Genomic DNA, 22,936 nt, shown 5'->3' on the forward strand with positions numbered 1-22,936 from the left:
CCCTGCTTTAGGTTTTGCAAGGCTGAAATCAAGGTATTATCATCAAGACACTTGGGAATAATATATTTCCAAGTTCATTCAGTATGTTGGGAGAATCTAGTTCCTTTTTATTATAGGACTGAGATTCCTATTTCCTTGTGGGCTGTCAATTGGAGGGGGCCCTTTACTCTAAAAACCCTCTCTCTGGTTCCATATCACAAAGGCAGCAATGCCCCAATGCTTCTCATATTTGGAATCTTTTTGAATTTCTCTTTTTCTTCATCTCTTTTCTGCTTCCAGTTGGAGAAAGTTCTCTACTTTTTAGGGCTTACCTGGATAATGTAAGATATCTCCTAATTTTAAGGTCCATAACCTTATTGTACCTGAAATATCCCTTTTTCCATGCCATTCATAGATTCTAGGGAGTAGAATCTTGAGGGGGCATTCTGCTTACCATATGACCTCTGATATTCTCTGTGCTTTGGCCATGAAGTAAAGACCGCAGACTCTTAAGTATCAGGAGCTGTCAATACAAATGTCCACAGGTACCACAGAGGTAATACAAATGAGAGGGATGGGCTGTTGTAGGGAAATGAGTGGAACTGACCATGAGACATTACAGTAGAGGTCAAAATAAATATGGCCCAAGGGCCAAATTCAGCTGGTTGGCCAGTTTTTGTAAAAAGCAAAAAACAAATGAACAACAACAACAAAAATCCTGGTAGTTTTCATGCAAAATGGCAGAGTCAAGTAGCTGTGACAGATACCATATGGTCTACAAAGTTGCAAGTATTTACTGTGGTCCTTTATGGAAAATGTTTGCTATCTTATAAGCTAGCAGATGTACACCTCAACCAAGTTACCACAGAGATCCAGTCAACTACTTCTATAAAGAAATATGCAACTAGTGTTACCAGTTTCAATTCTAAAAATTCTACATGAAAAAAATTTTACATGAAAATTTCAAATAATTAGCTATTGTTAACTAATTCAAAAAGTTTCTAAACATGGGAAAATGAATCAGAAAATGTCTGCTGTTCACATTGATACTTCCACAAGTAGTGTGTGATTTTTGTCATATATACTCCAGTTTCAGCTATGAAAGAGGGTTGGAATTCACCATGTATTAGTTGTAACTAAAAAATGTGTAAAAAAATGTATGCCATTATCTCTCTTTGCTCTATCAACCACAATTAGGGGCATGGGTACATTGCTGACTCAACTTGGTTAGTTTGGAAGCTTCTGCTTTGGCCCCGACTGGATTAAGTTCTCTACAGTTTCTAAATACAAGTTTACAATTCCCAAAGAAACCACTGACATGCCATTTGAATGTAAATATAAATACCAAGCTCAACAGTGAGTATAAGAAATTTTGATGAGGTATTTTCTTTGTGATAACTAGTTTTGGTTTTTCCAAAAATTGTGTGCTTTTTCAAAGATAAACCCTTATTCCTCCAATTTTTGTTGTTTTTGTTTTTGTTCATAGTTTGTACCTGGTCATGGTGCCATCTGGACACTGTCTGAGTTGACGTGATGTGGCCACAGCGTGGGGTCACCTTTGCACTAACAGGGTGGTCTCCCTGTAGCCATGTGTGTGAAGGATGCCAGGCCCTTGAAAAGGAATGTGGCATCCCGATTGTTCAAAAAGCTGAATGGATTACAGAGTGTGTTCTCAAATGCACTTTCTCCTTTTTCTTGAATTGGTATTTCTAAAAGCCCAACTGCCTACTCAATCTGCCTTTTGCAAGTAACCATGGCTTGTTCTCTGTAACTGAAATATGGCCTCATCATCACAGAACACGGACAGCATTTCTCCAATGCCTTCTAGAGCTTTGTGGTTTTTTTAAAAAAAATGTTTTTCTTATTTTTTCCCCCTAAACATTCACAGCAGTAAAACTTCCTGTACGAAAACACATTGATTTAATTTATTAGTCCTTTGAGGGGATAGGATAGGAGAGCACCTCCCAGGAATCACACTGTAAGAAAAACAAATGAGCCCCTGAACTGGCAATTATCTGCCTGCTATTCATCATGTGCAGCTGGGAAAGGCTGACCAAAACACTTAATTGTAAGTAACAAGTATGATTTATTTGAAGAAAAGAAATTCAGACAATGATGCCGCAAGATTAGTTGATGCCTTGCAAATGAAATTAGATTGGATAGGGTTCTCATATTTGGTGAAAGAGTTGAATTTGCAAATGAAAAATTTAGTACTAAGGATACATACTAAAATATGTGATGTCAATTTTTTATTTTTTAATAAATTTTACTACAGCATTATTGTTATATATCATATTTGGGTTCATTTTGACAAAATCATACATGCATGAAATTTAATTTCAGTCCCCATTCCCCCACTTTTTCCTCTCCTCCTCCCTTCTCCCATCCTCCTTCCCCTATTCTACTGATCTTCCTTTTGTTCTTTATTTTTGATTGGTTCTTTCTACTTACACATAAAGGTGAAATTTCCTGTGGTATATTTATATATGCACATAATGTGATTTTGTTGAATTCATTCTGCATTTCTCATAGAACTCTTCTCCCTCCCTCTCGATCTCCTTCTTCTACTCCAGTGATAATCCCTATATCTTTATGATATCTGGTCCTCTCTTCTTTCTTTTCCTTATTTTACTCTAGCTTCCACATGTGAGAGAAAACGTTTGTCCCTTGACTTTCTGAGTCTGACTTATTTCACTTTGCTTGATGTTCTCAGTTTCCATTCCTTTGCCAGAAAATTTCATAATTTCATTCTTCTCTATGATACAATAAAACTCCATTGTGTAAATATGCCACATTTTCTTAATACACCCGTCTATTGATGGGCATATGATGTCAATTTTTACTTATATATTTGACAAGGTCAAATCACACAGGGTACATTCATTTATTCATTTGTCCACCTGCTCACTCTTTAGAGGAGTGGTCATTAAGTGCCTACCATACACAAACAATGCTACAGGTACTGAGGATGCACCGGCAAGTAAAACTGAGCTCCTGCTCTTGCAGTGCTCATATACAAATGAGGAAAGACTGACAGTAAACATGTAATTATACACTATGATAGGCAGGAGGCCATGAGTACTCTGAAGAAAATGGAAAGAGATAATACACAGCCATCAGCTGAATTCTGTCTCTTTAAAATTCTTATGTTAAAGCTATTCCTCAGTACTGGAGAATGTGACAGAATATGGAGACAGGGTCTTTAAAGAGGTAACTAAGGTTAAAGGAAGTCAGCAGGATGAGATCTTCTCTAGTCTGGCTGGTGTCCTCATAAGAGGAGAAAAGGACACAGACATGTGCAGAGGGAAGGCCGTTATGAAAATATTGGAAGAAGATGATCATCCATAAGCCAAAGAGAAAGGCCTCAGAAGATACAGCTTCCTTGATAACTTTGATCTTGAACTTCTACTCTCCAGAATTATGAAAAAACAAATTTCCATTTAAGTCACTTGGTCAGGGATATTTGCTGTGGCAGCTGTAGCAAACTAATACATGTACTCACTGACCAGCCTCAGTGGCACTTGGAACATTAAAGTGAATTGAAAGTTGCTACCTACAGTTTGATCAAGCCTTATAGAATTAATACCCCAGCTGATCTTTATTTATTTATTTATTTATTTTATTTTTTTTAGCATTTGCAGATTATGAACTCTTCTTACATTTTACACTTAATAGTATGTTTATTGCCTATTGTTGCCAATGTTAGGCAATTTAACATTTTATGAGGGTAAGCGTTTTTCTGGATGCTTCCTAGATACACAACCAGTATGAAAACTATGTGGTGATTAAAAAAGAAATCTACCTTGAGTGGCTGAATATTTTTCTCATTTTAAAATATACTTATTTGTTGTAGAAAATTTAGAAGGTACAGATAAGGCAAATAACTAACAAGATTACCTATCATTCTATTACTGAGAGCCAATAAAATTACCTTTTTCCTTTAAAGATATCTTCTGTATAGGTTATACATAATTGTTTATTCTATTTAGAACACTGAGTATTTGGAAATTTCCATATTTTAAAATGCTTATAAATTTTATTTTATTTAAGCAGCATTGTTCAACTTGGATTATTCACCCAATATTTCAGAATAGTCTGGGAACACAGCAATTGTTAATTTAGCATGAAACATTGTAATTGCTACAACTTAATTGTTTGTGTTAAATGGAAAGTAGTTATAAAGCCTCAGGAGTCTCAGAGTAGCCAAACATATCAGTGACACGACATTATCCCTGATGTATTTGCATAGGTGGAACTAGTAATTCGTTTTCCTCATGTTTCATGTATTTAAATCTACTTAATCTATGTTTTTAAACTGTCAATTTTATGCTTATTTTTAAAGCCTAATTATATCTTGAAAAGGATACTCAGGTATCACTGTAAAATTATTGCTGTTCAATGTCAGCCCTGTGACAGATTGATGGGTGTTCAAATGCAGGCATGATCACGGTGTCATTTACTAGGGTAGGAGTAATTGTGCTCACTTTATGCACTTAAGTAGCACTTACATGGTGCTTACTGTCTGCCAGTAACTGTTAAGTAACTTGTTTAATCCTCATAACAAGTCTATGAAGTAGGTAATATTTTATCTATGAGAAAGCAGAGGCACAGAGAGGATGAGAAAGTTGCCAGGCAAAGGCAGGATTTGCAAGGAGGTAGATGGGCTTCAGTATTTTGTGCTGAACCAATACATTCTGTGGTGCCTCCTACAAGTTCTTCCAGTAACTAACATTTAGAACGTGTACTACATGCTGTAGTCAAATTCATTCATTTTGTGGTAATGAGTCCCACCATGAGAAGTCAAGAAGCCCAGATTCTAGTTTTTATCTTGGCAATGAACTGAAAAATGTGGCTTGGGGATCTCATTGTGTCCCTTTGGGACTCAAGATGATGAATTGGTCAGGTTAGAGGATTTATCTCCAGCTTTCTGTAGCTCTGAAGTTTTAGAATTTGCAGACTATCTTAATAGTCTTGAAAAGAATATTTTATGATGTTTCTAATTTTAAAACTAAATATGCAATTTAGATTTTTCATCTATCCTCTCACTCTTAAAATGCTTTTGTTCCTTATTTAAACACATTTTAGATTTGACAGAGACATAGAATCAGGTGAAAAAACCAATACAAACAAAACAACAAAACAAAACAAAAACCCACCAATAAACAAAACCACAGAAAATAAATTTAAATGAACAATTTTATCTTGGATCATGCAGAAACTTTTAGGTAATATCAGGCAATTCAGGAAGCCCCCAAATTGTTCAATGATAGTGACTTTCATGTTGTTAATACTGTCCAGTGATGCAAATATGTTCTAATTTCCATAAGCAAAGAGATTTTTCAACACATACCCACAGATGATAATGCAAACAATAGTTCATTTAACCTAGTCCTAACTGGCAAACTTTTTTTTTTTTTTTTTTTTTTTTTTTTTTGTGCTGTTTAGACACAAGGTTATTGGGAGCATGGTGAAAAACAGGGCAAGAAAGGTTAAGGCAGGACTCGAACAAGGGTTGCATTTTGCTAACAATCATAATGACTAAAGTGTACTGTTGTCTCTAGTTAGCTTCTCAGTTCAAGATGGAATGACTTAGAGCCATTATTTATTTTTACAGATCGCAACAGGGACAACGCTCAAATTTTGACTCCACCTCAGCTTTCTTCTCGAATGAAACACATTAAGCAAGAGATGGCCAAAAATCACCTCCAGTTTGTGAGATTTGAAGCAACAGATCTGCATGGTGTGTCCAGATCTAAGAGTATTCCTGCACACTTTTTCCAAGTGAGTTTTACACACAGTTAGGACTGAATGTAATTTCATAACCATTAGCAAGCAAATGGTCCTTATTACTTGTCCTTATTTTCTTGTAATCTACACAGCAATTCAAGCTGAAAACCAATAACTTATTTTGCTTTTTCCTTGTCTCTATTCAAACACATTATTGTCCCCCAAGGAACTGAATATATACTCTCAGCTCTCAAACAACAATTCCTTTTACCCAATAGAAGCACAAAACTAATTAAGACTGGTAATTTTAGTCCTTCTGCTAGAATAATTTCCCTCCACAGAATTATCTTTTCTCTTCTTACTGCAATTATAAAGATTATATTTTATTTGACATGAGAAATTGCAACAGAAGACCCAAGAGCAAATATGAAAGGAAAAATGATTAAATAGAAAGAATTTGCTAGATAAAAGGCATATCCCTTTCAGCTCTAACTCTGATAAGAAAATACCCATTGCTGTTGGATGACTTAATGAATATTAAGTTCTTGAAAATAGTGATATCAAGAAACATTGCATTTGGGGATCTATTTTGAAACTTTCTAAGATTTTTTTAATGGTCAGTTTATGCCATATGCTTATTGGTTTACTTATTTTTCTGTTCTGGGAATTGAACCCAGGGATGCTTTAGAACTGAACTTCATCCCCATTCTTTAAAAACATTTTTTTTTTTCCATATTGAGGAGTGAACCCAGGGGTACTCTACCTCTGAGCCACATCCCCAGGCATTTAATTTTTTTTTTTTTTTTTTTTTAATTTTGAGACAGAGCCTAACTAAGTTGCTGAGACAGGTTTCAAACTTGTTTCCTCCTGTTGCTGATCACAAATATGTGCCCCTCTGCCTGGCTCATGTGTTTATTTTAATTTTAATGACAGATTTGTTGTAATACTTAAACATTAAATTTCTTATGAAATGGCATCATTCAGTAGTATTTAAGAAAGCATAAAATTAAGTATCCTCCAAGTTTAACTATTTTAAAATTATATCATACTTTTATCATTTTAATATTAAATTATATTTTTTCTTATCCCATTTATGTTAGGAAAAATGGGATATCTTATAAACCCTTTTTGAAGGATTCCAACAGACTGAAAGTCTGTTTCTGTTGTTTCTTGAGAGCCCACCACAGTAAGCCTGTAATCCCAGCAACTCTGGAAACTGAGGCAGAATGATCACAGGTTTGAGGCCAGTATCAGCAAGTTAGCAAGACCCTGTTTCAAAATAAAAAAATAAGAAAGGTTGGGAATGTAGCTGAATCATATACTGCAAACATATACTGGGTTCAATCCATACACTGCAAACAAACAAACAAAAATTTTGTTTCTCAAGAAATTCTTTGTATTTATTTGACTGAAAATATTGTTTCTTCTTTATTCAGTTAAGAATGCCTGTTGGTTAATTTTGATAATAAAATGTGAAATTTACCATAGACAGGTCCAGAATATAATGCAAATGAATCCCTTCCAGTCAATAAGAAAATGAAACTGGTACTTCAGCTACTTGCCAGACCTCAGGATAAAACTGTTTGCTATTCAGATTTTTTTGTCAAATTCTAATCATTTATTCCATTAATGGCAAGATACATGTTTAGAACATTACTATAGTTTCTCAATGAAATACCTTTACAAAAATTTAACCCAATTTGCTTACATTTGCCTAAGACTGATGTGCTAGACAAAATAATTTTTGACCTCTTGTTTTTCAAACTGCTATGGAAATATTTTTCAATTTTTTTTTGTTTTATAACCCACATATCAGAACCACTTTTTTTGTGGGGGGTATACCTGGGATTGAACTCAGGGGCACTCAACAACTGAGCCACATCCCCAGTTCTATTTTATTTAGAGACAGGATCTCACTGAATTGCTTAGTGCTTTGCTTTTGCTGAGGCTGGTTTTGAACTCGTGATCTTCCTGCCTCAGCCTCCTGAGCTGCTGGGATTACAGGTGTGTACCACCAAACCCTGCTTAGAATCACTTTTTTATGGAGTTCAGATAGGAAAAAGTCTGTGTGTCATGGGAACTTTGGTATAACTCATCATGCACCCTCTCAATTGATATATTTATTCTTAATTTCCTTTTTTAAAATTTGTTGTAATTGGTTATACATGATAGCAGAATGCATTTTGACACATCATACATAAATGGAGTATAATTTCTTCATTCTTCTGGTTGCACATGATATAGAATCATACAAGTTGTGTAGTCATATATGTATACAGGGTAATAATGTCAGTATTTATTCTACTATCCTTCTTACTCCCATGCCCCTCCCCTTCCTTCACTCCCCTCTACCTAATCCTAAGTAACTCTATCTTCCCTAGCCCCATGCCCTTATTGTGAATTAGTATCCCCACATCAGAGAAAACATTTTGCCTTTGTTTTTTGGGGATTGGCTTATTTTGCTTAGCATGATAATAATTATTAGTTTTCTAATAATTCACTTTCTTATTTCATTGTCTAGTTATTATTTTATTCTCACTTAACAATCACAGAGTATGCACTTATTTTTAACAAAACAGTTTACATTCATTTTGGAACTTTCAAAGATATAAATCATAATGAATATTTATAACATGAATATTTGTAATTTAAGATAAATAATTTGTTTTGGAAAATTTATTGAGGAATAGACATTAGAAGCAAGCTGTTGTAAACAATATTTCCCACACAATTATGCATGGGAAACTCACTAGATCAAGTGTGGAGTTTATAATTTGAGTCTTCTCAAGGCTTAGTGAAAAGTAATTTAGCTCTTTATAAGAATAATTCAAAAAATTGTTTTCTGTTTGTGGATAATAAAATAATAATTTGAAAATTATTAAATTAGACTAGACAGGCATAGAAAAGATAATATAATCCATTGTTTATTTATAGATGAAGGAATTGAGGCCCAGAAAAGTTAAGAAAATTTTTCTAAAAATTGTGCAGACAGGCAGCAACAGAGTGGGGACATTAGTATGTGAAGCCACATTTCCAGTTCAGTTCTTTTTTCCCCACTGAACCTACTGCCTCCAGCTCAGCTTTAATATGTCCTTTTTTTTTCTTCATTTGAGCTAAGTGTTCTTTCTTATTAAATAAAAGTATTGGTTTTTTTTAAGAAAAACAGATCATCTCCTAAGAATGAAGGAAAAAACTTAAATAATTGGATAAGGCCAAATAGGGAAACTAGGATAAAATGGTGTCTATGTTTTTGGAGCACTTGCCATGTCCCTGGTACTAGGATAACTGCCTTATGAGTATGAGCACATTTTAACTTTACAACCAGTTTATACTACCTTTGTTCTAGTAAATGCTTTTAAAAATTCAAATTTATGTGGGCTCTTTCTATCTTTGATCTAATCAAAATGACATACTGCTATAGAACTAATTCTTGTTTTATTAAGTCAATGGGTGACCTTCATTGAGGTCCGAATTTCATTTGTCACAGGGTTTTGAATTATTCTACAAGAATTTTTATTGGATTCAGAGTGATCTATACTGAACTGTGAAGTTGTCCTCATGTTTCATATCTCTAAACACAATTTAAGATAATTTATTATCATGAACAAGATATGTTCATGTGTATTTATATATTTCCCAGAAATAATGGGAAGGAGTTTGAATGCAGCATCTCCAAAAAAGAATAAAGAAAATGACAGTGCTGGAAGAGTGTTCAGAAAAATGCAGATTAAATAGACTAAAGTGTGGTTTTTTTTTTACTGTTCTACATGGTTGTGAAGGACTGTTGGAATGAAGTGGTAATCAACTATTTTCCACTATTCACAGTGAAGTGAGAACAAACACAAATTTAAATTGCAACAAGTCTTAAACATTTCATGAATAAAATTCATTATCCCTCAATTTAGATACACAAAGAACTAATATAAGATGTTCAAACTAAAAAATAGACAAGTAGGGAAATAACATTATTTATTGCAGTGAAAATTCAAATTGAGGAATCCATACTGAAGTGTTCTAAGTTTCCATAATGTGTGTGTGTGTGTGCATGTGTGGGCGTTTGTGTGTGTAAAACTGATGTGCATATGTTCTTGAGTAATTTGCAAAAGTAAATAGGCACCAAAAAATACTTAATTCACTCAACTTTATTGCTGGTAAAAGCAGACTTGGATCTGCCAATTCAGGTGGCATTTGAAAGTATGTGCAGAGAAGTAAAGAGTGAAGGAGGCATGGGTCATGGTCACAGCAGAAGAGTGGACTCGATTACCTCTGTGAGCATCAACCCTCCTTGGTAGCCATGCTTTTTGAGATTTAGGAATAACACAAGGAAATGGTCTCCCTTGCAGAATAGTAGCATGTTTTATTAACCTCATAATGCTCATTACCTCATGAAAATCACACTTTATAGTCAGGGATTTTTCTCTATCTATTAATGGAATCATCAGAACATGAAGCATTGTTGGTATTTTCACACAATTTCCAGAAATTATTTTTCAACTTTATAACCTCCTCACTTCCCTGTTTACTGGCACATTGCAAAAGTTAAATGGTGAAAGCCTTTGAACCCCAGAGATATATGGCTAGAAAGTGCCTTCATAATCATCCAATTGAAACTTTTGTTTTATAGACATGGAAGTCGAAGCACATAGTCCAGCAAGTTGCCTAGTTTTACATCAGTAATTAATAAAAAGCTATGGCCAGAGGTCAGATCTGCTGACACCCAGTTCATGCTGACTGGAAGGCTACAACATTTTGAAAACTGTAACTTTGGAGATATAGGTCTACATTCACAGACAGGGTTTCTGGGATTCTGTGAGACAGTGAAGTAGTTAATTCTTAAGTGGGTTGTAAAAATGAATAAAGAGAGGAGTGAAACTGTCAGATGACTTGGCTTTTCTGTATTAGACAACTGTCCTAGGTCTGATTGTGGTCAGCACTCTGATAAAGGTCGAGGATTCTTTACTGTTGAATTTTGAGAGTCAGTTAACTCAGGAGATTATAGTAGAATAAACTGTAAATATGGCTGTGCAGGTATCTCTTTGATATGTGAATCTTTTCTTTCACATCTATGAGATAGCTGGATTATACGGTAGATCTATTTATCGTTGCACAATTCGTAATAACTAAGATATGGAATTAATGTAGATTCCCCCAAATTCATGAATAGATAAAGTAAAGTAGTATAGATACACAATAGAGTGTTATTCAGCCATAAAAAAGAATTATATTCTATCATTTCTGCAAAATGGATGGAACTGGAGGACATTATGTTAAGTGAGATAAGTCAAGCACAGAAAGACAAATACCACATGTTCTCTCTGTATGTAGATACTGAGAAAAAGTTGATATATATCTGCACTCTCTAGAATAATGTTTACTGGACACTGGGGAAAGTAGAGGGAGTGCAGATAGAGGTTGGATAATGGGTACTAAAACAGACAGGAGTCAAAAGTTCTAGTGTTGCACAGCATGGTAAGGTGATTATAGTGTATAATAATCTGTTATGATTTGTGAATAAATTGGAAGAGATGTGCTTGAAGGCTCCAAACATAAAGTAATGTTAAGGAGATGGAAACATTAATTACCCTGGTTTGATCAGAACACATTTACACATGTGTGGAGTGTTCACACTGTATACCATAAGTATGTCCAATTAAAGCATTAATAATTAACAAAATATATGGAATAAACCAAAATAAACTCTTCTCTGAGGTTTTAGCAGCTATACTATAAAATAAAAAATCTTTACAAAGTACTTTTGATTACGATAATTTGAAATACTTCCATGCAGTTTGTATCTTTGTCTTTTGCTATAGTGATTTTCTTTATCATTACTTCATTTATTTATAAATGTTTATAGCACTTATAACTCCTGTTTTCACATCTATGAGCAAGCATATCAAGCCTTCACGGCTTAAAATAATAAGAATTACTTATAAAAGTACCTTTGGGGGCTTTATTCTGAAATATTTAAAATTTATCTGACATTGAGTTAGTGTAAACAGATGGTAAACATATATATGTGTGTGTATTACATATAAATATGATAAATACATATATATGTATATTTATCATCACAGCTCTTTCTCAGCCTTTTTGTTTGTCTTCAAGTTGAAAAACCTAGTTAATGTATCTCCTTCATTTTTTAGGAGAAAGTGATCCATGGTGTTTTCATGCCCCGAGGTTATCTTGAATTGATGCCGAATCTGAAGGACAATGAAGTGAATCACATAAGAGCCACCTGTTTTAATAGTGACATAGTCCTGATGCCCGAGTTATCAACCTTTAGAGTTTTGCCCTGGGCAGAGAGAACTGCACGAGTGATATGTGACACCTTCACAGTGACTGGGGAACCTCTGCTGACCTCCCCAAGGTACATTGCAAAGAGGCAGCTGCGGCAGCTGCAGGACTCCGGTTTTTCCCTGTTCTCTGCCTTCATCTATGATTTTTGCATTTTTGGTGTGCCTGAAGTTATCAATTCCAAGACCATATCTTTCCCTGCTTCGACATTACTAAATAATCATGACCAGCCCTTCATGCAGGAACTCGTGGATGGCTTGTACCATACTGGGGCCAACGTTGAGAGCTTTTCCTCTTCTACCAGACCTGGTCACATGGAAATCTGTTTTCTGCCTGAATTTGGCATTAGTTCAGCTGATAATGCATTTACCCTCAGAACTGGTGTCAAAGAAGTGGCAAGGAAATATAATTACATTGCCAGCTTTTTCATTGAGACTGGATTCTGCAATTCAGGAATCTTGTCTCATAGTGTCTGGGACACTGATGGGAAGAAAAACATGTTCTGCAGCAGTTCTGGAACTGAACAGCTCACAGTCACTGGGAAAAAATGGTTGTCAGGACTTCTGAAGCACTCTGCTGCTCTCAGCTGCCTGATGGCCCCTGCTGTTAGCTGCCGGAAACGTTATTCCAAGGAGAGTAAAGACCAGAAGGAGAGCGTGCCTACGACATGGGGATACAATGACAATAGCTGTGCTTTTAATATCAAGTGTCATGGTGAGAAAGGCACCCGGATAGAAAACAAACTAGGCTCAGCAACAGCAAACCCTTACCTGGTGCTGGCCGCAACTGTTGCTGCAGGCCTGGATGGACTGCAGAACAGCGATGGCACCTTGGTTGGTCCAGATGAGGGCACAGACCTTTCTCAATCAAAACCTTCAGAGATCCCTTTGAAACTAGAAGATGCCCTTGTGGCACTGGAGGAAGATCAATGTCTGAGAGAAGCTCTAGGGGAAACTTTTATTCGCTATTTTGTTGCCATGAAGAAATATGAGTTGGAAAACGAAGAAACAGATGCTGAGAGAAATAAATTCTTAGAGTATTTTATTTAGAATAGAACTCTTAAGTATTGCTTTAGAGATGATATTATGACTTAAGTAGTTGATCTATCTGAAAGAAAAAAAAAGATTGAGTGAGCTTTTGTAATTAGCAAGACTACAAATGCTTTCACTTTTTTTTTTTTTTTTGTCCCTATGGAATATTTGACAGATGATAGTGCTGAGAAGATTTTGATAACATAAAAGCAATAAAGTTGCAGTGAAACTCCAAGATGCAAACTGAACCAGCTCTTGTCAGTCAGTCATCATTTCCTCTGTGTTATGTGAACTTACATAGGAATATTCTGTTTGGGGAAAATAAATACATTTACACATTGAAAAAAAAAAAAAGATGTAAACATTAGGAAACAATTTAAATGACTAAAAAGAAATAAAGGAATGATTTCAAGACTACACATAGATTGTGACTGCTAGGGAGAAAAATATGTTAATATAATCTTACTAATCAAGACATACTGAGGATATAGTTGCAAGCATCATTATACTTTTTCTAAGTACCTTAAATAAACATGGCAAAATATGTCATGATGACAAGTCAGTAGAAGGTTTTACATGTCTCTTCTCTTTTCAATCTGATCCACTAGGTCTTGGTTTAGGGATTTCAAGGTTATAATGACTCCAGGAATCAAATTCACAGGAAATAGAATTAGGGTTGGGAATCATGAGGTCAGATTTAAAAAGTGACCAAAGTCTTTCTTTAACAATGATTCATAAAACAGTCCTATTCATAAAAGATAGTGTGAGCGTGTGCATGTGTGTGTGTGTGTGTGTGTGTGCTCTGTGATCTGTTTGCTTTGCTTCTCTCTCTTTCTCTCTCTTTTTTCCTTCTGTGCTGGAGATTGAACCCAGGACCCCATGCATGCTGGGCATGCTCAGTTGCTGAGTTACTTCTCCACCCCTGATTCATTTTTTGAAACTAGATATTCCTCTGAAACTTCTTGTGCTCTGTGGAGTGTGAGAACAACTGCCTACCTAACCAGGGCTATGTTCGCAGCTTAAGTTTGTATTTAAATTACCAATTCTGTTTTCCATAGAGATTGATATTTCTCCAGAGAATATTAAATGTTCCAGGTCTTTGTTTGAATGTGATGGATTTGCACTGAAATTTAACATCTTTTAGGAAAAAGTACAAAATTTACTTACTACCAAATGAAAACACTCTTTTACTGTTTAGGATTAAACAGGAGATTTTATGTTCCATTGAAACTGACCGTTATCTCGATTTAGATGGCAAACACATAGCAGAGCATTAGAATTTGGCTCAGTTCCTCCTATTAAAATTCGTAGTAGCTAAAATAGTGAAAGTTGGTCTGTCCGTCATTAATTGCTCACCTCTCTTCTCCTTTGAGGCAGGAGTATATTTGGAAATACAAGAATAAAGTTCATGGGTGGATGAAGGGGTAGGGAGAAAGGTAATGTAGGTTGGGTGGGGAAGAAAAGGAATTTGTCCTCAAATCTCTAAGCGTGAAATCACACACAATTCTTCTTGGGAGGGTTAAGGAGGCACTTCATGGAAGCTTGCTAGTTGTAGTCAATTTTCATTTTCCCCTTTGTTCTCAATAAAACCTCAGTGTGTCCGTTGGGAAGACACTATGAAAAATAAAATATTTTTGAGCCTCTGTGGAGGCTGAGTGTGGTCATGTTATCAGGTTCAGGCCACAGATGTAGGTTCAAGTGTTGTTTGGAAGCTCTAGGAAATGTCCTTCAAAGACAGATGTGGTGTACCTTGCCCTTCCTTCTATGTCTTCACCCTTCCTGCTGATTTGCCTGTGACTGATGTGACTAAGTGACTCCCTCCAGAAGGTGGAAACTGCTTGCTGGAGCTGTTTGACTTGCCTGACTTTTACCTGAAAGAGAAACAAACTTCTATTTCCTTTAAGATGCAGTGATTTTTCCTTTTCCCCCTCCCCTCCCTCTTGGCTTCCTCCTCCTTCTTCTTCTCCTCATCCTCCTCTCTTCTTCTTTCTTCCATTTTCTTCTTCCACTTCCACTTCCTCCTCCTCCTCCTCCTCTTTTCCTTCTTCCTCTTTTTTCTTTTGACTCCAATTGAAAGGATTTATTTATTTTTTATTTGTTGATTCTTGGTTACTTGTAAGAAAACACCCTTTTTTTGCTTGTTTGTGTGTATGAGTAATGTGTACATGTATATGCATAGCACATTTGAGGAATTTGGGGATGAAAGAGTAAAGGTATAAAAACCAGTGAAAGATCATTTCTGCAATCTTTCTTCTTCTGAAGAGGAGAATTTGAGTTAATCGGAGGGATTCACTCATGCAAAAGAATTATATTATCTCTCACCCTAATAGAGCTGTATAGACTGCTTCATAGTTCATAGGTCTATCAAGAAGCTTGTCTAATGCTTTGACTTGTTTTTACCACCATGAATAAAAAATGCTATAATAATTCTGTTAATCACAGCATTTGTAGCCTTTATTTTCCTTTTCTTATACATTATTAATAAAACTCAAAACCCACAATTACTCAGGATACCAGTGTGAGGAAGTTACATAATTGGGAATACTACGTCCATGTTGAGTGTTTGGTAGTGAGTCAACAGAAAACATTCAGTTACATATTACAAATCAGTATATAGCAAAAGTGAACTCCATAGAGTTCAGGTAAGTGTGTGTTGATGTATGTTCTTGTTCTCTAAAGCAAGTCAAAAGTAAGCATTGGCCAAGAGAGATTAGAAGAAAAAGTGGGTTAGGTAGATGTAAAACTTCAGTTATCTGTTTTTTTATTTCTCTTATGTGTTCACAAGGGGCTTGCCATTGAGGTCGAAGGAATATTCATTTAATAGCATTTATTGAGCACCTTTCTATGCTAAGATTTGGCTATAGTGCCAAGGGAGACCAAGACAAAGACAACAAGCAGACAAGGAAAAGTTTTAGATCTGTGTTTCTTAAGCAGAACAGAGCGTATATTTTTGTAGGCCTAATACTGAACAAACTATTTGGAACACTGCTTTATGACTTGAAAAGGAAGCTTTTTGAATCTCTTTACAGAAATTACTTTCTTATTTTCATTTACCATAATTGTTCTAATCAAAGCTTAGGGGAAAATGTGATTACTGAATTTAAAGTTGTTTATTAAATGAGTATACATAAGAAATGTAAATTAAAAACGATAATGTTTTAAGACCAGAAACTAAAACATTAGTATCATAGTAAGAAATTGTTGTTTTCAAGGACATTTTATAGTCTAAAATTTCATTTTATAGTGTCTGAATAACAATAAAGCCTGAAATGATGATTTTGAAGGCAATGAAAGATCTAAAAACTTTAATATGAATAAAAATCAAAAACATGTGATAAGGCCTGCATTTATCAGTAACACAGAGCAGTCTACTGACATATCTCCACTCAGCTGTTAACAAAGCTGTTATGATATAGGTATTGGACAAAATCTTTAATCTTGAGTTTCCTATCATAGGTATCAGAACTTGTATCTTCAGATTTTACATATGTGTATAATGACTTTCCTGTTAGAGCTCTTTTCTTGTTACCTGTAATTACAGGTTTACATGACATTTCCTGATAAAGATGTGAGTTCCAAGAATAAAGGTCACAGGTCTTATATTTGTGTTGAAATCTCTTATTCCTTGAAGATGTTCTAGAATTCAGGAAATGCCAAGTCATCAATGCATATGGTGTAAGCATAATTCAGTGCTGTGCTTCACACACATACACATGCTCATTCATATACCCAGAGACACTGAAAGACAGAGATGAACACAGCATGACAACCAATGATTTGTAGTTTTTATTGACCCTAAAGGTTGTCTGTTTCTACAAACTCTTGAGGAAACACAATTCGATAAGATTGGTAGGAATCATGGAAAACAGAAAGCAGAAAAAGGAAGGGGAAAAGGGGTTGGGAAAGGATAGGGGGAAATGGGAGGTACTGGGGAAGGAAATTGACCAAATAATATTATGTACCTGTATGAATATATCAAAATGAATCCCACTATTGTATATAATTATAACACACTGATAAAATTTAATGAAGTAAAAACAGGGGGAAAAAATCCCAGGAAGCAGGGTGGAGTGGTCATGATTTTAAGTATGTAATAGACTGCTGGGGCTGTGTAGTGATGGCACTTTGAGTAGCACAGAGACCATAATACTCAGAGCATAAACCTGTATTTGATTCCAGTTCTTTCAACCCTTTGCTTCTCTGAATCTTAAATCTCTTTTAATAAAACACACATACCTTTCTCATAAAATTATAGAGAACATCAAATAATGCAATAAATGAGAAAGCTCTCCTCCCATGATGTATGCTACATTCAAGGAGCTTAATAAACCTTTGTTTAATCTAAACCTAATATAAGCATTAAATTGTTCCTAGTCATTTGATTAAGGAGCATTCTTTGCCTTTCTCTCTTCTCCTTTTGAAAGTGTTCTTTTTCTTTGCATCTCCTTTTATGTACTATTTTTCAGTTAGCTTTTGCAAATGCTAGCTACTTTAAGAAGAAAGAAATTTATTAAAAGATAGATGGTTCACAGAATCCGAGAAGGCTAGAAATTCAGTTTTGTAAACTAGGCTTGACTGTTCCCGAGAGATCCTTCAGCCACTGCCGCTGGGCAACAGCACTACCAGGACCATCCTGAGACACCATCCCAGGATGCCAACTCTGTGACCTTGGAGCCTTATTGAACCAGAGTGGAGTCCACATGGTTCTATGCTTGCATTTGATTGGCAGAGGCTTTACATTTTACACCTTGGCTGTAAGAGAAACTGGAAAGGTGAGGTTCTGACTTCTACTCTTGGAACAGGAGTCCAAAGGGAAGGAATTCCACGAGTTTAAGAAAGTTGTCGAAGAGTTCTCCATGGTTAAAATCGTTACTACTACACCCTGCCTTGTTTTTTTCATTTTTTATTTGATAAATTTTATTGATACATTATAATAATAAATAAGAGTGGGATTCATTGTGACATATTCATACATTTAGATAACATAATTTGGTCAATTTCCTTCCCCAGTACCTTCCATTTCCCTGTCCTCCCTTCTCTGTCCCCCTGAATCCCTTTCTTTTTCTCTTCTCCATTTTGTATGATTCCCATAAAACTTAAAAATTGTTTCCTCAAGAGTTTCTAGAAGCAGAGAATCTAAAGAAGTTCATTTAAAGGCAGGAATTTGAGGGTCAATAAAAACCATAAAACATTCAATGTCATGAGTGTCCATCTCTATTTCTGTCTCTGGGTATGTAAATGTGTGTGTTATACTGTGGAAGCACAGGACTGAATTATGCTTACACCATATGCATTGACTGACATTTCCTGAATTCTAGAACACCTGCAAGGAATAAGAATTATAAATGCAAGCATAAGTAGGACCTGTGACCTTTATTCTTGGAACTCACACTCTTATTAGGAAATGTCATGTAAACTTGTAATTACAGGTAATATGAGAAGAATTATAACAGGAAATTTTTTATAAATATATATTGTTCAGTTGATCATATTAATTTCATCTACAAAGGGAAGAAATTAATAACTATGAATATAATTTTCATAGAAATACTAAGTTAAGATTTGTATAAAAGTAATGGCTATCAATTTATCAGGCATGTACAAAAGACTTTCTGAATAAATTGTTAGACTGTAGAGAACCTTTGAAATGTAAGCTAGAGGGCAGCAATGCACCGTTGAACAGTTGTCACATAGTGACTCACAAAGTGTTCGTCACAAAGTCTACTATTAAATATGAAAGTAACCAGATCGTAAATGAATGAAAATTGAGAAGAAATATTAGGGATACTAACAGCATAAAGACATTTCCAATCACATGACTTGTATTTGAGTATATTTAGGTTAACAGATATTAAATACAGGCTCAATATCAGAGAGGAGAGGAGACAGAGCATAAGAAGAAGATAATATTACTGACATATACAGGAGACATTAGGAATGTGAAATTGTGGAAACATCAGCTGCTTTATGTGCTGCCTGAAATCACTCCAGAGTTCTTAAATTCTGGATGGCTTTACATTGGATTTGGAATAAACAGGTCTTTGAAAAAGTCTTTAAAAAGTCTTTTTTTTTTAAACCCACCAAAATGGTTGCTTAAATATACTTTGAAATGCTTAATGTTAAAAAACTTGTGAAAAGAATGCTGGAAAAAATATAGCTATTTATGCTACTTATTTGTGAGTCATTTAAGTGAACCAGATTATTAAAACCTCTGAAACCTCTGCAAGTTAAACAAATTATATAAAGTGCTAGTTTTTTCCTCAGATCACCAAAAACTCAACTTGCTTTTTATGAACTGAGAGCAGAAATTATGATACTTAATGTCTGAAACAAAAAAGAAATATTGGGATGGAATTATTTTTTAAGTTAGTTAAGCAGCATTTCTATTCTAGTTGTTAAATAATTATTTTTAGGAGCCATTCTTGTGTAAATTATTAGAGAGGTAAGTGGGTGCAAAACTAGACAACCCATGTTTGTTTCCCGTGAGGAGCTTCCAACTTGGAGAGTAATATTTCTAAATGTTTGTGACTATAGCACAGAATCTGTGTGTTGAGGAGAAGAACAAAACAGCGTGGCGTGGGTGGCACGAATCAAATAAAACCAAGGCCTTGGCTGGACCACAGAGTTCCTCAGCTCCAACCACATTCCCCCACCATGGTGGGAGTCATCAGATCCCATGCCTCCAGGACTTAAAGAAAGGAAGACAAGCATGGCTAAGAAGAAGAGAAGAAAGCTAGCACTCACAGAGCCTTGTCAGGCAGTCCTGCTGCCTTAATTCTCTGCCAGCAAAAGGGCGTTTTATCTCAGCAATGTCACTTTTTTTTCTTCCACTTGCAGTGTAAGAGGAGTCCCTCAGTCCTCCCAGGAGCTCAACCCTTGACCTTCTCAGACACCTCCTTTCTACTATATCTCCAGTATGATCCTCTCTTGGTGTTTCTTTCCCATCAGAAGTTAAACACAATGACATATCTCCAATATTTATAACACAGACACAGATACAGACAGACACACATACATATGCATGCCCAAGAGAAAAAAAAAAAAACTCTATTAATCTCTTTTTAAAATCAGATGCATTGTTGTGTTATATATCCTTATCAGACTTCTTACTATTTACTTCTCACCACCACTCCAAATACTCTGGTTTCTTTCTCCACCAATGCACTCACCAATGCACCAATTGCTCTCACCAAGGTTAACAGGAACCTGCCTCCTGTTAAATCCAGTGGCCAAGTCTCATTCTTTATGTTTCATGACTGGTCAACAAGCAGGATTTGACACCATTCACTTCTGCCTCTTTGCAGAAATGGTTTTCTTTTGAAATGAAGATGCCACAGGCTCTAGGTTTTCTTCTTTCTGGGATTGCTTATAATCTCTCATGAACTCCTCTCTGCCTGAAATTTATTGTTGACCATCATTCATAATCCTTCCACTCTTGGTCCTCTTTCTGTTCTAAAATGTGTCCTTATATCATCATATACATTATGAATACTAGTTTCATTTTTTAAGACCCTTGCTTAGAAGTAATAGGACTCAAAATGAACTTGATTAAACAGAAGGAGGACTTTCTTTTCTTTTTCTTTCTTTTTTCTTTTCGTAGGGCTAAAGGAATGCTTCCTAGACCCTGGGACCTTAGATGCAGGTAGGTTTTAGGAATGGCTCTGACTAGGGACTGAAGCACTGGAAGTACTCCAGAACATAGTTTCTCCTTGTTCTCATCTCTGTTTCTATTTATGCCTATTATCATGCTTTCTCCCTTGCTGCAGACTGGCTTGCTCTATTTTCTCGGCATGATGGAAAATGTCTGCTGAAATAGCAGCCCAAATGTGCATCTTTTATGTTCAACAAGAAACCTGCCTGCACCTAGATACTCCTAGTCTTTTAAAAAAAAATTTGTTGTTGTTGTTGCAGGTGGACACCTTCATTTTTTATTTATCTATTTTTATGTGGTGCCAAGAATGGAACCCAGTGCCTCACATGTGCTAGGTGAGCGCTCTATCACTGAGCCATAACCCCAGCCAAAGATACTTCTAGTCTTAACTCCAAATTCCTTGGTTCAGTTTGGATAATATTTTCCTTCCTCATGCAGTTAACTGTGACCTGGAGAGGAGAAGTCACATTGTACAAACTTGGCTGATACCTCCATTAAAATATGGATGGGCCAGTCAGGAGGAATCCTTGTGGGATGGCATGAGGAGTCAGTGGGTGCCAGTGGTAAGTCCCGCACCTTGCATTTTTATCTACATGCACATCACTGCTAAATCAATTTCTCAAAATGTACCTACACTTGAATGTACTAGAGGCAACTTGATCTCAACACACCCAGTTGTCCAACTCATGACCTCTTCCTCACCATTTTGAACTAAAACTCTATTGTTGATCCTCTGCTACTCTTTAAATTTTCACTGATTTCCCTTTAGGAGAAATTCCTTCTCATGCCTAGTCATAGGTCATCTGCAGCTATCAATGTTTTAAACTAAGAGAGCTAGTGAGGCATGCGGTCTCTTTCCATCACATAATCAGGGCCTCCCTTAGATCCCTCCTCCTGTGACCCAGTGCCACTTCAAATCTTTATGGCATTATAGAGCCTCTTACTCTCTGTCATGTCCTCCATCCAGGGAAGGGCCTCAGTGGCCCTCTGGCAGCTTTAGCTATGGCTTAACTCACACTTTAAGGTTCACAGCAGGCCTGCTATCTCTCTTCATTCTTGACATGTGATCTTGAACAAGTAACCTGTTTTTTTGAGCCATAATTTACCTACTATTAAATGAGAGTAACCTCCTTACTCACAGCAGCAAATTTATTAAAATAATTCTTTTTTTCTTTTTCTTTTCTTCTTTGTCAGGGATTGAACCAGGAGTGCTTAACTACTGAGCAATGTCCCCAGCCCTTTTTTTATTTTTATATTGAGAAAGGGTCTTATTAAGTTGCTTAGAACCTTGATAAATTGCTGAGGCTGGCTTTGATCCTCCTGCCTCAGCCTTCTGAGTCACTGGGGTTACAGGCATGCACCGTGATGCCTGGCTCATTTTTGTAAAAAAAAAATTAAATACTACATGTAAAGTCAGAGCCTGTTGCTAAGAAACTTCACAAATGTATTGTGTTATGTACTTTTGGACATTCCTTTAAAAATGTGACACTAAAGGAATGTATGATTTAATCATTCAATACTTAAACTTTACTGTGAGTTGGATTAACAGAAACCCAAAGTCAAGTGTAGATTAAAGAAATGTCTTGACTGAAATCTGCAGAAAGCATGAGCATTTGAATTGGATACTTCATGTACTCCAACTCCTCTTTGCTTCTCTAAATAGTATGAGACAACAAAGATTTAATTGGTAAGTTCACCTATCATTGTTGGGATTTATGGAAATAGTGGGATAAAATGAATCCTCCATTCAGGGATACTCAGGTATTCAGACAGGGGAAGTTTTATGTCGTACAGTGACGTTTATGTTGTTTGCTGTTTCATTTTGATCAATAGTTAGTCATCATTATTGCACTTTGCATGTTCACCAGAGCTCTTTCTTTGTTTTTTGTTTGTTTTTTTTTGTTTTTTTTTTGGAGTGAGAGAATATAGTGAGAAAGTGAAGTAGCGTCAGGAATCACAGTGGTTGCAAGAATGCCCTAGATCAACCTGTTCAAAGTGGCTCAGAGTGGGGTCCTTGCAGCAGCTGAAGTATTGCCTGAGCTTTGAGCTTTGTAGAAATGCAAATTCTTGGGCCCAGAAATGTGCATTTCCCTTAGTGCTCCAGGCAATTTCTCTGCATGCTTAAGTTTGAGAAGTACTGTCCTGCAAGATCAAGACCCATCCAGCATTTCACAGGGATTTTCATAAGCCTGAACTCTAAGGGGGAAAAAGAAAATCTCAAAGGCTTCTGTTGCTTTCAAGATGTGACTTC

At 35.8% G+C, this 22,936-nt stretch overlaps 1 protein-coding gene across 2 annotated transcripts in view; it reads left to right on the top strand.

The window, feature by feature from the left end:
• Positions 1 to 13,052, top strand: part of LGSN (lengsin, lens protein with glutamine synthetase domain) — a gene marked incomplete at both ends in the record, with an annotated part of 28,778 nt that extends 15,726 nt beyond the window's left edge. For both annotated transcript variants that reach the window (XM_079149088.1, XM_079149089.1), the window contains 2 exons: positions 5,594 to 5,760; positions 11,853 to 13,052. In XM_079149088.1, coding sequence (XP_079005214.1) covers positions 5,594 to 5,760; positions 11,853 to 13,052 — 1,367 coding nt within the window. The remainder of the gene's footprint in view (positions 1 to 5,593; positions 5,761 to 11,852) is intronic.
• Positions 13,053 to 22,936: the final 9,884 nt, after the last annotated feature.

Source organism: Sciurus vulgaris, assembly GCF_902686455.1.
Source record: "Sciurus vulgaris genome assembly, chromosome: 7".
NCBI classification, from domain to species: Eukaryota; Metazoa; Chordata; class Mammalia; order Rodentia; family Sciuridae; genus Sciurus; species Sciurus vulgaris.